The sequence below is a fragment of the Schistocerca nitens genome, chromosome 8 (genome assembly GCF_023898315.1).
Source record: "Schistocerca nitens isolate TAMUIC-IGC-003100 chromosome 8, iqSchNite1.1, whole genome shotgun sequence".
Taxonomy (NCBI): Eukaryota; Metazoa; Arthropoda; class Insecta; order Orthoptera; family Acrididae; genus Schistocerca; species Schistocerca nitens.
The window spans coordinates 177,908,851-177,926,031 of NC_064621.1; the positions used below are offsets into that span (position 1 = coordinate 177,908,851).

Genomic DNA, 17,181 nt, shown 5'->3' on the forward strand with positions numbered 1-17,181 from the left:
AAATGGACGTTCTGAAGAAACTTGAGAAGCGTGGCTTTACATTTTGACAACTCCAGCTAATGAGAGCAGTGCTCGCAAAAACGTTTGTTTCAGTCTGCTTTTGAACTTCGGTAAGACATGGAGACAGTAAAAGTAACAACTTTCGGCTTGTTCCAGCAACAGAAAAGCATTTTCTGGACCAATGGCAGCAAAAAGAAAAACTCTGTCTGTTGCAGAGAAAGTGAACTTGATTCAGGAAGTGGAGAGAAACACAAATGTGCCTGTAAGTGAAATGGCTCGACGCTTGGGACTTGCACAGTCTTCATTGTCAGGAATATTGAAGAATAAGGAGAAAGCAGAGAAAAAATCTTAAAAAGTTGCTGTACAAAGAAATGGAATCAGAGCTAATGGAGTGGTGCAATGGAGCATGTGCTGAAAATTTACCAATGGATGGGGCACTGATAAAAATGAAAGCATCTATGATATCAGGGAAACTTGGGCTAACAGAATTCAAAGCTTCAAATGATTGGCTGGATAGATTCAAAAAACGCTATGGGATAACTTAGAGGGCAGTATGTGGAGAGAATGATGCAGTTAGTAATGAAAGTGTTGAACACTGGAAAGAAGAGGAGCTGCCACTCCTCTTGAATGGTTTCGAAACTCGGGATGTGTACAATGTGGATGAAACAGCCTGTTTTACCAACTCATGCCCTCTAAAACTTTAAGTGTTAAAGGAGAAGCATGCTATGGAGGAAGAATGAGCAAGCAGAAAATTACTGTTCTCTTATGCAGCAACGCAGTTGGCAGCAACAAACTGGATCCCATAGTAATTGGAAAGTTCCACAAACTACATTGCTTTAAGAACAGTGCTATGCTGCCATGTAAGTATTATAGCAACAAAAGTGCCTGGATGATTGCAAACTTGTTCAAAAGTTCTTGCAAGCTTTTCATGCACGAATGGGTGGTAGAAACAGGAAGGTTGTTCTCTTTATGAACAAGTGTCCTGCTCATCCAACAGACTTAGGATTTCTGCGGAATGTGAAAGTGCATTTCTTTCCTGCAAATTGCACTAGCAGACTCCAGCCCATGGATCTAGGGATTATTCATAGCCGTAAAAGCAAGTATCGGAAAGCTCTTGTCCTTATGGCACTTGCCTTTATTGATTGGAATGAAGTGCTTAAACTGAACATCCTGCAAGCAATGCATATGCTCAAAGGAGCTTGGAAAATGGTAACTAAGGAAACCAACTCAACTTGCTTTCATAAGGCTGAATTTAATGAAATGAGCACTCACGACAAAAGCAGTGACAAAGCAGTAGCGGACATGCATGATTGGGTGCAGGTATCTAACAATTTACCCATTACTTTTAATGAATTTGTGGCTTGTGATGGTGATGCCATCACTACATGCCTCCGAGATGTTGAGAAAATCTGTGAAGATGAAGTAAAGCAGAATGATGAAGATATCGAAGAAAACAATGATGTTAGGGATGAAGAAATGGAAACACCCTCATTCAATGAAGCTACTGCCAGCATAGACATTGTCCGGAGATTGGTCACAGCATTTAAAGTTGACAACCCTGTTATACACAGAGTAAATCAATTGGAGATGGACATTTTGAACCTAAAATCCAACAGTGCTAAAAAGCAGACTATCATTTTTGATTACAAGTATATCAAAAAATGAAGCACTGTGAAAGTTGTGTAAACATGTGTGGCATATAGGAAAAGTAACTCGATTTATTATATTACTGTAATTGTGTAAGTATTTTGTGGATGTTTAAATTTTGTAGTGTGCTGGGAAACTACGATCTTTGACTACTGTATTAGTGCTACAAAAAAAGTTGTAATTGCAGTATAGTGTGTAGGGTAGGTATCTCCTTGTTTTATTGGTGTTATTGTGCAAATTATGTGTGTTGGTGCAATTTATGTCAATACAGGCAAAGAGTTCTGGAAAAGGTTTGCTTTCTATCGAAACCTCGATTTAAGGTAAACTGCCATTTAAGGTTAAAAAATTCTGGTCCCTAGAAAAACGTTAAATAGGGGTTCTACGGTATTTGGTGGATGTATTCTAATCTCTGTCTTCTGTTTCAATTTTTACCCTCTGCAGCTCTGTCTGGTTCTGTGGAAGCAAATCTCTAATGCCTTAACAGATGTCATATCATCTTGTCTGTTCTTCTTGTCAGTGTTTTCCATATATTCCATGTTTTACCAATTCTGTGAAGAACTTCCTCATTCCTTACCCTATCAGTCCACCTAATTTTCAGCATTCTGTTGTAGCACCACATCTCAAATGCTTTGAATGAATTCTGTTCTGGTTTTCCCACAGTCCATGTTTTACTACCATACACTGCTGTGCTCCACACACATTCTCAGAAATTTCTTCCTCAGACTAAGGCATATGTTTGATACTAGCAGACTTCTCTTGGCCAGGAATGCCGTTTTTGCCAGTGCTAGTCAGCCTTTTTGTCCTCATTACTCTGTCTGTCATGGGCTATTTTGCTGTCTATGTAGCAGAATTCCTTGACTTCGTCTACTATGTGATACCCATTTTTGATGTTAAGTTTCTCACTGTTCTCCATACTGCTACTTCTCATTACTGAAAGTCTTTCTTTGATTTCCTCTCAGTCCATTTTCTGTATGCATTAGACTGTTCATTCCATTCAACAGATCAGGTAATTCTTCATCACTTCGCTGAAAATAGCAGTGTCATCAGCGAATCTTATTGCTGATATCTTTCTACCCTGAATTTAGTTCCCACTCTTGAATTTTTCTTTCACTTCCATCTTTGACGTATAGAGTGGACAGTAGGGGGGAAAGACTACATACCTGTCTTACATAGTTTTTACTCTGAGCACTTCATTCCGGGTCACCCAGTTTTATTGTTCCCTATTAATTCCTATACATACTGTATATTATCCATCTTTCCCTATAACTTACACCTATTCTTCTCAGGATTTCAAACATCTTGCACCATTTTTTACATTGTAAAATGCTTTTCCGGGTCAACAAATCCTATGAATAATATGTCTTGATTTTTCTTCACTCTTGCTTCCATTATCAACTACAATGTCAGAACTGCCTTCTTGCTGCCTTTACCTGTCCTAAAGCCAGACTGATTGTCATCTAATAGGTCCTCAATTTTCTTTTCCATTCATCTGTATGTTGTTCTTGTAAGCAACTTGGAAGCTTGAGCTGTTTAGCTGATTGTACGACTGTTGCGATCTGTATTCCTCACAATCCAACATCTGATTTCAGAATCTCTGCCTGACCTTAATGTAATCTAACTGGAATCTTGCCATATCTCTTGGCTTTGTTCAAGTATGCATCCTTGTCTTGTGATTTTTGAACAGTGTGTTCACTAATAGTAAGTGGAATTTATTGCAGAACTCAAGTTGTCTTTCTCCTCTCTCATTCCTAGTCCTAAGCCCATATTCTCCAGTAACCCTTTCTTCTACTCATTTCCCTGCAACTACATTGCAATCCCCCATGACTATTAGATTAGCAGTTCCCTTTACATACTGAATTACCTACTCAGTATCATCATATATTTTCTCTGTCTCTTCATCGTCTGCTTGCAACTTTGGCATGTATACCTGTAATAGTGTTGTTGGTGTTGGTCAGATGTTGATCATGATAAGAACAACCCTATCATTGAACTGTTCACAGTAACATGTTATAGGAACAAAATACAGGGCTGCACCATATTCTTCATTGAACATTTAGATACTGTAATACATTATAACCTGACTAAGGCAGTTACATTTGCAACTGGTTATGCTTGTTTCATTAAGATGAGTAATGATCTTATATCATTGCATCTTCGGATTGAGCATGTCAAATCAGTATTAGGAATGCTCCAATAGAAAGTACCTTCTGCCATGCACTTCAGAGTGGTGTGCAGATTATAGATGTAAATGTAGAAATAGCCAAGTAACTGTGTTTCAGAAATAGGAATTAAATCTTAACTGAATTATTTGACAGTAATGCTACAATTGAAACGAGTATGCTATTGTATTACAGAAAATTAAAACTGTTCCTTTTCAGGTGATGGAATTGGTTTCTGGTTTTGGACCTCTTATTTATGCTGGTTGCTTTGCCGCAACTTTGTCATCTGCTCTGGCAAGTTTAGTCTCAGCTCCAAAAGTGTTTCAAGCTTTGTGTAAAGATCAGTTGTATCCTTACATTACATGGTTTGGAAGAGGATATGGAAAAAACAATGAACCTGTTAGAGGATATGTGTTGACATTTTTCATTGCAGTAGCCTTTATTCTTGTAGGTGAGTCAGACTTGTACTTTTGTAGAATGACAAACATTTTAAAAAAATCTTCAAATAACTTATGTATTTAGTAAATATCTCATGTTCTATTTCTGAAAGGTAAATGTGTACCAAAATTGTGAAGGGACAACATTTCTCTTATTTTCAAGTTTGGTCTGTTAACTTGTATATGAATTCTGTAGTTTCACAACTGTTAAATATTATGTAAGAAGTGTGATGTAAGTTTTGCATAATATTGTGAAGATTCTTAATCAAAACTGCACATTAGATTTATAACTCATGATGACCATAATTTGTCTGACTGTAAGTGTTTCAGTAGATCAGATTTGTTAATGGTAGAGGTTAAATCTTTCTAGGACTTCTTGAGGAGAGGGGGAAAAATATCACAAATTTGTGCAGCCACACATGTGCGCATCTGCCCCCCCCCCCCCCCCCCCCCTCTCTCACACACATTGTAGTGGAATTTAAACAGATTCAATAAATGCTGCACCATACCATTTTGGGTGTATGAACAGAATAATTTTAAGTTTTTGTCACAGTTCATTAATAATATATGTAGCAGAACTTTATATCTAACTAAACTATTTGGAATTTTGTGTGCACTTTGCATTGATGTGAGTTGCAAAAGAAGATCTTATTAGGAACAATCACAACAGGTACCAAGCACTTAATTCCATTATCGTAGTTGCTAATGAAATGCAAATATGATTATATACTGTACAGACTGTTGAGACACAAAACAATACTACTCTTGTATGCAAAACTGTTCAGGTGCTTGTGAATTTGTACAAGATAAACTTCGTCCATGGCCACTATATACATAGAAGAGATGATATACCTATTCCTTTTTGCAACAAATTATGTTTTTGGCCTGTTGTAAAACAGGTACCAAACCATTTTGCAGAGGAGTCTTCAAAGATCTTGAAATTCTAATGTTCACTTCCCAGTGTGTTTACCCTTTGATGGTATTTCTTGCCAGTAATGAAACCAGTGTCATTTGATCTCTATCAGTGTTCAGGGTAGGGTCATGTATTCTTTTATTAAAGTCTTAAACATCTGCTACACTTCCAGCTGATGATTGATATAAGATCTCTAGGTCGACAAATAGAAAGGTGGCAGGAGAACTTCACAAGACCGTATCAGATCAAGGAAGATGGTGTGATGATGACAGTGATGATGATGATGATGTACTATGTACATGCATGTATAGATTTTGATGTTGAAACCTACATCAGAATATTTTATGATCTGAAGATGGCAATAGTCCAAACCGGTAGCAATGAAATATAAAAATCTGTGTGTTCAAGATGGACCTTTATAAATAAAGTGCCACAGTATGATCACAGACTCATTTACAGACTTTATGTCTTCAATTGATGATGAGGATAACATATTTTTCAGCTATTGTTTGCACAAATTATCCTATTATGTAGATTTAAAGATAGAAGCTTGTTCTCAGCTACAGGACAAGTAACAATGCTCATTGTAAACATAACTGCCTTGTTGCAGATGTAGGTAAGAGTGTGTACATAGGACAAACCATGTGCTCAGTCACTGAGCACTGTGCTGAACGTAAGTGTCCTGTAAAACAAAGACAATTAGGCAAGTCAACTGTGGCGGAACATCACCTACAGAATGACCCCAGAATATTATTTGCGGAGATGAGCATCTTGGGCCAGGGTTTCTACACTAGAAAGAAGCAATCGACATTTGATTACGATGAACAAGGGTTCACACTTAGTGGGTCATGGAGAGGCATTTTGGGCCCTGAACAGAATCAGAAGAAAATGCTTGTGAGTTACAGGTCAGCAGGAATGGCAGTTTCGAATATGGTGCAGGCTCCCCACATCTTTTGACATAATTGCACCCAAGTGGGCTGGTGTTATCATGGACAGTGTAACTCACCTTCTGAGCATGTACTGATTCAGTACATCTGTGCAGCATTCAGGATGCTGCTGTTTCATATACAGTATTTACTCGAATCTAAGCCGCACCTGAAAAATGAGACTCGAAATAAAGGAAAAAAAAATTCCCGAATCTAACCCGCACCTGAAATTTGAGACTCGAAATTCAAGGGGAGAGAAAAGTTTTAGGCCGCACCTCCAAATCGAAACAAAGTTGGTCCATTGTAATATGAGACACAATTTAGGTCGAATGAAAGACGATACAGCTACAGTAGTTTGGTTCGAGTCGTAAGCTTAGCAGTTAAGCTTTACCAGGTAGCCATTGCTATGTGTCAGGCGCTCCGTCCGTATTTATACGGGTACCCTTCCTTTTTCACGTGCTTCGTCTGGTTTGAATCCATTGCTTATTTTGCTTTGATCTGATAAGTGCCGTTTTCTTTGTTATAGGTGTTTGCATCACTCTAAACTGAAAATGCATTACTGTACTGTGTAATGCATTGTTTGTCACATTTTGATAGTGCGTGTTTACGGCCTGTCGCCGCTCGCGGCATGACTTGCTTTTGTGCGTGCTACCGCCGCTTAAAAAAAAAGAGGAATCGTCTCATTAGCGAAACAATGGCAAGAGACTGCTATTTGTTGTTACTTACACTGCTGCTTTCTTTGATAATGATCAACAAGAACCAAATGTATGATAGAACATGCGTATGGTAGAACATGTTCTGAACGAGAGTTTTGCGAAAATTTTCCTCCGTTTGAAAATCTTTGCGGCCGCTTCTTTAGTACATCAAATTCTGCACAGAAATTAGTCATCTTACATTTAAAATCTAGTCAGTTGCCGTGCTTCATTTCTGACTGTATCACTATTAGGCATAAGAATAATACGAATATAAACATGACACGATACGTATATTCTTCTGCGTTTGCTGTTGTCTCACTCTAGTTTCGTAGTTTAGTACGCAGACAGGATTTAAATGAGATAGCAACAAACACGAAAGAATACATGGCAAAATGTTTATATTCGTATTATTCTTATGGTGAAGAGAATACTGCATGTGATTCACATTTCATCAGGTTCCTATTAGCAACCATCTCTTCTCACAGGTAGGAAAAAACTCGGAACGTAGAGTTGGCCATATTGACAAACATCCCTAACAGTCTTGCCAGTCGGATTTTCGTAGTAAATTGAAATTCTGCTACATTCGAAGATAAACAATACGGAATTTGTATTTACTTCGTTGGATAATGTATGAAAATGCAGTGGTCGAAACTCGGGGCGGAGAAGAAAAAAGCTCGTCTTCTACCTTTTTTTTAAATTTATTTACTGATGCAGAGGTTTTGGCGCCAGTATTTATCTTTGTGCCCACAAAGCATGCTTGTGTAGCGCTACATATATTCGACGGCAGAAGTTAGTTGTGGCGGCACCTATCAACATTTTTCATAACTTCCGCTTGCTTTGCACTCGATTCTAAGCCGCAGGCGGTTTTTTGGATTACAAAAACCGGAAAAAAAGTGCAGCTTAGATTCGAGTAAATACGGTATATGAGATCACAGATTAGTGTTTAACATCCCTTCAACAATGAGGTCATGAGAGATCATGTATATGAGACTTACCCTGGTAGTCAGAAGTTTTAACTCCTGAGGACAATGGCAGTGACAGCTGTTTAAAGCTCAAGCATTTTATCTCAGTTGAAATGACTTGAAAACTGAGCACATAAACATCAGATTTTTAAAGTGATACAACCAAGGACACAGTAGCTTCTGAAAGTTATGGCATTCTTATTGGTAGATATATTCCTTTTTTCAATAAACATGTGCACTTCTTCTTATTTAAAATACAGTGGTCTGTACCTGGGGGGCAGAGACCTGTGTGAGTGGTATTTTACTTTGGGAGTTAAACTTCAGTTTATTTTCATTCACATACTGCCTTATCATGTGTGAAGCAACACAACTTATGTGAGGTTCATTTTATTTCAGTTGAAATGACTTGAAAACTGAGCACATAAACATCAGATTTTTAAAGTGATACAACCAAGGACACAGAGCTTCTGAAGGTTATGGCATTCTTATTTGTAGATATATTCCTTTTTTTCAATAAACAAGTGCACTTCTTCTTATTTAGAATACAGTGGTCTGTACCTTAGGGGGCAGAGACCTGTGTGAGTGGTATTTTACTCTGGAAGTTAACCTTCAGTTTATTTTCATTCACATACTGCCTTATCATGTGCAAAGCAACACAATTTATGTGAGGTTCATTGTTTGTGTTGGAATGACTTGGAAGAAATAAAGAGATGATATCAATCACATTTAAAGAGACACATTTCTCAGTATAATCATTCAAAAAGTTGGCCATCATATCATTTTCAGTGTTTTCGATATCAGTGTGTGTGCACCAACCTATCCGAACTCCGGAGATGGGAACTTGCTCTTCAATATATCCTCTCTTCCCGTTACCCACCAGGCCTCAATCTCCGCTAATTTCAAGTTGCCGCCACGCATACCTCACCTGTCATTCAACATCATCTTTGCCTCTTCACTTCCGCCTCGACTGACATCTCTGCCCAAACCCTTTGTCTTTAAATATGTCTGCTTGTGTCTGTATATGTGTGGATGGATATGTGCGTGTGTGCGAGTGTATACCTGTCCTTTTTTCCCCCTAAGGTAAGTCTTTCCGCTCCCGGGATTGGAATAACTCCTTACCCTCTCCCTTAAAACCCACATCCTTCCGTCTTTCCCTCTCCTTCCCCTCTTTCCTGATGAGGCAACAGTTTGTTGCGAAAGCTTGAATTTTGTGTGTGTGTTTGTGTTTGTTTGTGTGTCTATCGACGTGCCAGCGCTTTCGTTTGGTAAGTCACATCATCTTTGTTTATATATATATATACTTACCAAATGAAGGTGCTGGCAGGTCGACAGACACACAAACAAACACAAACATACACACAAAATTCTAGCTTTCGCAACCAACGGTTGCCTCGTCAGGAAAGAGGGAAGGAGAGGGAAAGATGAATGGATTTGGGTTTTAAGGGAGAGGGTAAGGAGTCATTCCAATGCCGGGAGCGGAAAGACTTACCTTAGGAGGAAAAAAGGACGGGTATACACTCGCACACACACACATATCCATCCACACATATACAGACACAACCAGACATAGTTAAAGACAAAGAGTTTGGGCAGAGATGTCAGTCGAGGCGGAAGTGCAGAGGCAAAGATCTTGTTGAATGACAGGTATGAGTGGCGGCAACTTGAAATTGGCGGAGATTGAGCCCTGGTGGGTAACGGGAAGAGAGGATATATTGAAGAGCAAGTTCCCATCTCCGGAGTTCGGATAGGTTGGTGTTGGTGGGAAGTATCCAGATAACCCGGATGGTGTAACACTGTGCCAAGATGTGCTGGCCGTGCACCAAGGCATGTTTAGCCACAGGGTGATCCTCATTACCAACAAACACTGTCTGCCTGTGTCCATTCATGCGAATGGACAGTTTGTTGCTGGTCATTCCCACATAGAATGCATCACAGTGTAGGCAGGTCAGTTGGTAAATCACGTGGGTGCTTTCACACGTGGCTCTGCCTTTGATCGTGTACACCTTCCGGGTTACAGGACTGGAGTAGGTGGTGGTGGGAGGGTGCATGGGACAGGTTTTACACCGGGGGCGGTTACAAGGATAGGAGCCAGAGGGTAGGGAAGATGGTTTGGGGATTTCATAGGGATGAACTAACAGGTTACGAAGGTTAGGTGGACGGCGGAAAGACACTCTTGGTGGAGTGGGGAGGATTTCATGAAGGATGGATCTCATTTCAGGGCAGGATTTGAGGAAGTCGTATCCCTGCTGGGGAGCCACATTCAGAGTCTGGTCCAGTCCCGGAAAGTATCCAGTCACAAGTGGGGCACTTTTGTGGTTCTTCTGTGGGAGGTTCTGGGTTTGAGGAGATGAGGAAGTGGCTCTAGTTATTTGCTTCTGTACCAGGTCGGGAGGGTAGTTACGGGATGCGAAAGCTGTTGTCAGGTTGTTGGTGTAATGGTTCAGGGATTCTGGACTGGAGCAGATTCGTTTGTCATACAAAAACCTTTCACCTGACTCCATCAACCTCCTGACCCCACCGACACCCCGCACCCCTACCTTCTACCTTCTTCCCAAAATTCATAAACCCAACCATCCCGGCCGCCCCATTGTAGCTGGTTACCAAGCCCCCACAGAGCGTATCTCTGCCTACGTAGATCAACACCTTCAACCCATTACATGCAGTCTCCCATCCTTCATCAAAGACACCAACCACTTTCTCGGACGCCTGGAATCCTTACCCAATCTGTTACCCTCGGAAACCATCCTTGTAACCATTGATGCCACTTCCTTATACACAAATATACCGCACGTCCAGGGCCTCGCTGCGATGGAGCACTTCCTGTGACGCCGATCACCTGCCACCCTACCTAAAACCTCTTTCCTCATTACCTTCGCCAGCTTCATCCTGACCCACAACTTCTTCACTTTTGAAGGCCAGACATACCAACAATTAAAGGGAACAGCCATGGGTACCAGGATGGCGCCCTCGTACGCCAACCTATTCATGGGTCGCCTAGAGGAAGCCTTCTTGGTTACCCAGGCCTGCCAACCCAAAGTTTGGTACAGATTTATTGATGACATCTTCATGATCTGGACTCACAGTGAAGAAGAACTCCAGAATTTCCTCTCCAACCTCAACTCCTTTGGTTCCATCAGATTCACCTGGTCCTACTCCAAATCCCACGCCACTTTCCTTGACGTTGACCTCCATCTGTCCAATGGCCAGCTTCACATGTCCGTCCACATCAAACCCACCAACAAGCAACAGTACCTCCATTATGACAGCTGCCACCCATTCCACATCAAACGGTCCCTTCCCTACAGCCTAGGTCTTCATGGCAAACGAATCTGCTCCAGTCCGGAATCCCTGAACCATTACACCAACAACCTGACAACAGCTTTCGCATCCCGTAACTACCCTCCCGACCCGGTACAGAAGCAAATAACCAGAGCCACTTCCTCATCCCCTCAAACCCAGAACTTCCCACAGAAGAACCACAAAAGTGCCCCACTTGTGACTGGATACTTTCCGGGACTGGACCAGACTCTGAATGTGGCTCTCCAGCAGGGATACGACTTCCTCAAATCCTGCCCTGAAATGGGATCCATCCTTCATGAAATCCTCCCCACTCCACCAAGAGTGTCTTTCCGCCGTCCACCTAACCTACGTAACCTGTTAGTTCATCCCTATGAAATCCCCAAACCATCTTCCCTACCCTCTGGCTCCTATCCTTGTAACCGCCCCCGGTGTAAAACCTGTCCCATGCACCCTCCCACCACCACCTACTCCAGTCCTGTAACCCGGAAGGTGTACACGATCAAAGGCAGAGCCACGTGTGAAAGCACCCACGTGATTTACCAACTGACCTGCCTACACTGTGATGCATTCTATGTGGGAATGACCAGCAACAAACTGTCCATTCGCATGAATGGACACAGGCAGACAGTGTTTGTTGGTAATGAGGATCACCCTGTGGCTAAACATGCCTTGGTGCACGGCCAGCACATCTTGGCACAGTGTTACACCGTCCGGGTTATCTGGATACTTCCCACCAACACCAACCTATCCGAACTCCGGAGATGGGAACTTGCTCTTCAATATATCCTCTCTTCCCGTTACCCACCAGGGCTCAATCTTCGCTAATTTCAAGTTGCCGCCACTCATACCTGTCATTCAACAAGATCTTTGCCTCTGCACTTCCACCTCGACTGACATCTCTGCCCAAACTCTTTGTCTTTAAATATGTCTGGTTGTGTCTGTATATGTGTGGATGGATATGTGTGTGTGCGAGTGTATACCCGTCCTTTTTCCCCCTAAGGTAAGTCTTTCCGCTCCCGGGATTGGAATGACTCCTTACCCTCTCCCTTAAAACCCACATCCTTTCGTCTTTCCCTCTCCTTCCCTCTTTCCTGATGAGGCAACAGTTTGTTGCGAAAGCTTGGTGGAATGTTTCCCTCTCTCTCTCTCTCTCTCTCTCTCTCTCTCTCTCTCTCTCTCTCTCTATATATATATATATATATATATATATATATATATATATATATATAATGAAAAGGATAGTTGCTACTCACCATATAGTGTAGATGTGGAGTCGCAGATAGGGACAATAAAAAGCCTGTCGGAAAGTGAGGTTTTGGCCAACAAGTCCTTAGTCATGAATAGACAAAACACACACACACAGACACACACACAACTGCAACTCACACAGATATGGCCAAAGTCATTGAAATGAAGAAAATAACGTAGGGCGGCTTGCTCAGCAACAGGGTGGTCCAGCTGTTTCTTGGCCACAGATTGTCGGTGGCCATTCATGCAAACAGACAGCTTGTTGGTTATCATGCACACATAGAATGTAGCACAGTGATTGCAGCTTAACTTGTAGATCACAAGACTGGTTTCACAGGTTGTTTGTCTATTTTTGGCAAAAGCCTTGTTGGCCAAAAGCTCACTTTCCAACAGTCTTTTTTATTGTGCCTATCTGCGACTAAGCATCCCTGCTGTATGGTGAGTAGCAACTATCCTTTTCAGAATATTATTACATTCCATCCTGGTTTTTTTGAAGTTAGTGTATATTTGCTACTTAGGTCCAAGTGCTATAGTGGGGACTTATTTGTAAGTAACCTTTTATTTGCTGATGGTGCAGCATTCATACTACATACTTAAGACAAACTTCAAAGCCATGTGAAAAAACTTGCTGCTGCATGCAAGCATTTTCTAGCTTCGAGAATATTAAAAAGGCTGTTAGCACAAGGATACATGTCTATGTCTGCCATAAGATTAGATGGCTCTTCGTTGAATGCAGTTGACAAATTCTGATACTTCAGCTCACTTGTGTCAGAAGATCTTTTTCTGCACAGTGAAATGAATGAGAGAATTGGCAAAGTGGTGACTACTTTCGGAAAGCTCTGCACAAGAGCATGAGACAGCAAACACCTTAGGGTAACTACAAAAACGCTCACCTACCGAGCATCCATACTGAGCACCCTATCGTATGGTGCTGAGATGTGGACATCATACATTAACAAAACCTATCATCTGCACTGCCTATGAAATGTTCTGGGCATAACATGGAGGGACCATGTAACAAATGAGATGGTTCTGAATACTATGGCAGTACTGAGTACCACTGCCACTCTCAAGGAATGCCGCCTATGGTGGCTAGGACATTTGCATTGCATGGATCACTTTCATCTTCCCCGACACACACTACTTAATGAGACAGCATATGCCAAGAGACACCCTGAAAAACCCGTATTCCACTTTAAGGACTGCATCAAATGCAACATCAACACATTTAATATTACTGAGATAAATAGGTGGAGCTTGCTGAAGGCTGCATCGTATGGAGGAAACTCATGGAGGGAGGCAGTAAGTACCACAACTTACCTGCAAAATGAGCATATAGACAATTGCCAGGGACTGTTAGACCAGCTTAAGCAAAAACATTTGTTGGATTTCAGTTTTTACAACACTTGGTCACAGTAGTCAAAAGTAGGTATTTTGTGTAAGATAAATTCATTAAAAGTGCATAACTACGATTCATTTTGACAGTGTATTAATTCTGTAAATATTAGCAGTTACAGTTTACTGTAATTTATTCACATATTTCGACAATCTCCTGACAAACGATCAGGGAAGTGAGGATTGCATTCAAATGTTCTATGTGTTTTATGTTATACTTTGTGACATGTTCCACGCCCATGAGATTCATCTCATTTTTGCGTCTATGGAATGATAACTGAATCGAATCTAATCAGACCCCTCTTTCAAGGTGATACACACTTGTTCCATCTGTGGATATCAAGTGGGCTTTTGCACTGGACTCCTGAGTCACCTACAAAAATGTCTGCGTGATGCTACTTGAATTTTCCATTAGGAAATATAGGCCTTTGATGATGATACTCCGCAAACCAATGTACAGTGCATAACAGAGATTAGTTCATACCAGTATTAGTATCCTTCTGTCCCATACCATCACCATATTGATGAAGAAAGAAAGAATTATCTCCGTGATGTGGTATGTGATATTGCTCATCTTATTCTGTTGGCCCCCCCATGTGGTATACAGTGCAGACAGCAGACTTGTTTTACAGTCCACCTTGAACACTAGTTCTCCACATATGTCCAACAGGGTTTTGCAAAAAAAAAAAAAAAAAAAAAAAAAAAAAAAAAAAAAAAAAAAAAAAAAAAAAAAAAGTCAACTTTCTTTCAAAAGATTCTCATTTAAGATCTGTGAGAATTCCTGTTGTTCTTTGGTGTGGGCTGTGGTGACCTGTTGGAATCTTTGTAGTGAGTCTCTGTCATGCCTGAATCATGAGGAGCACAACCCTGTATCAATATTCTGTACGTGGTTATTCTAGTGCCTTGTATACTGTTTCCTTTAAAATGTCCCACACTTTATCAGAATTGTACCCATGTATGTAAGACTTTCCTCCACCTATCCTACCATTGATTTAACATGTGCTTTCTGTTTCATATCACTTCTTATCCGGGTGTTTAAACAATGTGATAGACCCCAGAAGTTTGCTATAAATAGTGGATGCTATAGTATTCTTTCTCTTTCTTATGAGTTATTATATATTATTTTTGTTATCATTTGGTACATTAAATAGAAATCATCAAAATCATCTTTTACAGTCTGTAGGCCCTGGCTGGGTCTGTTTAGCACCTAAGCCACTCCATCTTTTCCTGTCCCCATGCCATTTTTCTCTCTCATTCTGTACCAATCTTCTCTTCTCCTCATTACACATTCCTTCTCTCTCTTTTGATCTTCCTGTACGTCTCTTGCCTATTGTCATTTTGTGACCTGCCTTGGTATTCAGCCAATTCCCATTCTTTCAACTTGCCCACACCATGTTAATCTTTTCTTTTCTGTGGTCTCTTGCACAGGCTTGTCTTTCACAATTTCTCTCAGCACATCATCCCTTACTCTATTCATTCTGATAAGTCCTACTCCACTTCTGTGAAATTTCGTCTCACAAGCCTGTATTTTGCTCACCTGCCTTTTCTTCATTAGCCACATTTCTGATACGTACATGAGTATTGGAGCATAATACCCTCAGTTTCCTTACTTTTTGTTGGTACATCCTTGCTGCAGCACAGTCTTCTTACAATCTGCGGGAAACCATGAGCTTGCTTTCCCCTTTCACTAATGTCCTTTTCATTCCTCCACTGTCTTCTGGTATGTGTCCCAGGTGCTTGAAACTTTGCACTCTCTTTAGTGCCTGTACTCTAATACTTATATTCACTGCTATTCTTCTTGTATTCCAGTTAACACCATTATTTCACACTTTTTTACATTAAATTTCAAACCATACTGTTCTGCCACTTTCATGCATTTATTTAACCTTCCTTGTACCTCTCCTCTCCCATTTCCCCACACCATTAGATCACCTGAAAACATCACTGCTATCACATTTTCATCTCCTATTCATGCTGTCACTCCTGTCATTATCTCTTTTATCATGGTGATGAAAAGTAGAGCGAATAGTGCACTCCCTTGCATCAGCCCATTTTTATTTTCAAATCAGTCTGTCTTCTCTCCTACTTTTACATGACTCACACTTTCATGATGTTGATCATACACCTCCCCAGTGTCCAGGAAATCCATTGTTATACCATTACCATCTTCATACCCTGGTCTAAAACTTCAATATCCCCACCAGTGGAGAATATTGATACAGATCTTAGGTACTACAGTTAGCATCTCTCTGGCACACCCTGTCACATTTATGGTGATATGTGGCTCAAGAGCACAAGGAGCAGTAGGCCAGTCTTCTCCAGCCCATGTCCGGTATCAACAAACACATCAGACAGCAGTTGCGGCATTGTGCCCACTGCTGTTTGCTGCATTTAATGAATCGCAGGAGAGCTGGGAAATCTACCTTCATTGTTTTTAACTCCACTTTTTGCTAATTACATTTCTAGTAGGCAGAAAGTGCTTTGCTTTTGTCTTGTACTAGTTGCTTTTATATGAAGTGATGGAAAAATTGAAACCACCCTTAAACCTTAGTGAAATAACTTTCAGTGTTCTCTGTGCTCTGTTAATCAGATAGTACAGTCAGCAGGTGCAACTTGTGGCTAGGCTCCATGTTAAAGAATGTCATAAACAACGTGGATGTGCAGGGTCTCACACATAAGTGCAGTTCCATGTGGTCAGAACTGTAAAGTCTCCTATGTTGGATCATTTACTCGAAAAGTAATTGGGCACCTTACCCCTGATAGGGAGAGCACTGCAGAAGCTCTAGCCAAGTCTGATCATAGTGTTCATGAGGTAGTCCAAATTGCTAAATCTTTCAAGGTGCTTTGGAAGCTCAGCAGGTTTCTGCAAATGACATCTAGGTTTCCCAGTTTGTTAGTCACCTTCACAAACACTGATCGACTGATGATTCTAATTCACCATCTTCTACTTCTGCTCCTAAGTACTGCCAAAGTTCACGAGCGTCCAGATCATTGGTGCCTCCTGAGAGACTTAAATATCAATGATTCTGCTCCCTCATCAGCATCACACCTTTTTTTTTCCCCCTCCATATCAGAGAAGATTTAGTCCTGTCTGGAATGTGCAGCAATCATAACAGAAACCAATGCATCCACTGTGCAGCAAACTGCTGGGTCTGCGGTAAGTGCAGTCACCTGGCTGGCAACTGTCAACAAGCAGCCCTCTCTGTCTGCATGCTCAGCAGTGGTGTGAGGACAACACTGTGCTATATACAGTCAGAGCTCTAGAACTGGTGGCTTCCTTGCTAGGAAGCTCACTTTGGCTTTGACATTGCTCATTCAGTCTGTGGAGTTCCAGCTAGACACCAGTGTGGCAGAGGCACTGTCACGAGGTCACATGGGGCACCCCGATAGCAACATGGAGCTAATCAAGTGACTGTGGGTCAGTCTTGTGTAGTAGGCTGCACAAGTTCTATTAAATATCACCTAGCTTCTATATGAACACCAGCCTTGCTTTCGACAT

General features: G+C 41.1%; 1 protein-coding gene across 1 annotated transcript in view; it reads left to right on the top strand.

Annotated features, from left to right (window-relative positions):
- Positions 1 to 17,181, top strand: part of LOC126198529 (bumetanide-sensitive sodium-(potassium)-chloride cotransporter) — a 603,867-nt gene that overhangs the window by 521,980 nt on the left and 64,706 nt on the right. The window contains exon 8 of the mRNA XM_049934924.1: positions 4,026 to 4,257. Coding sequence (XP_049790881.1) covers positions 4,026 to 4,257 — 232 coding nt within the window. The remainder of the gene's footprint in view (positions 1 to 4,025; positions 4,258 to 17,181) is intronic.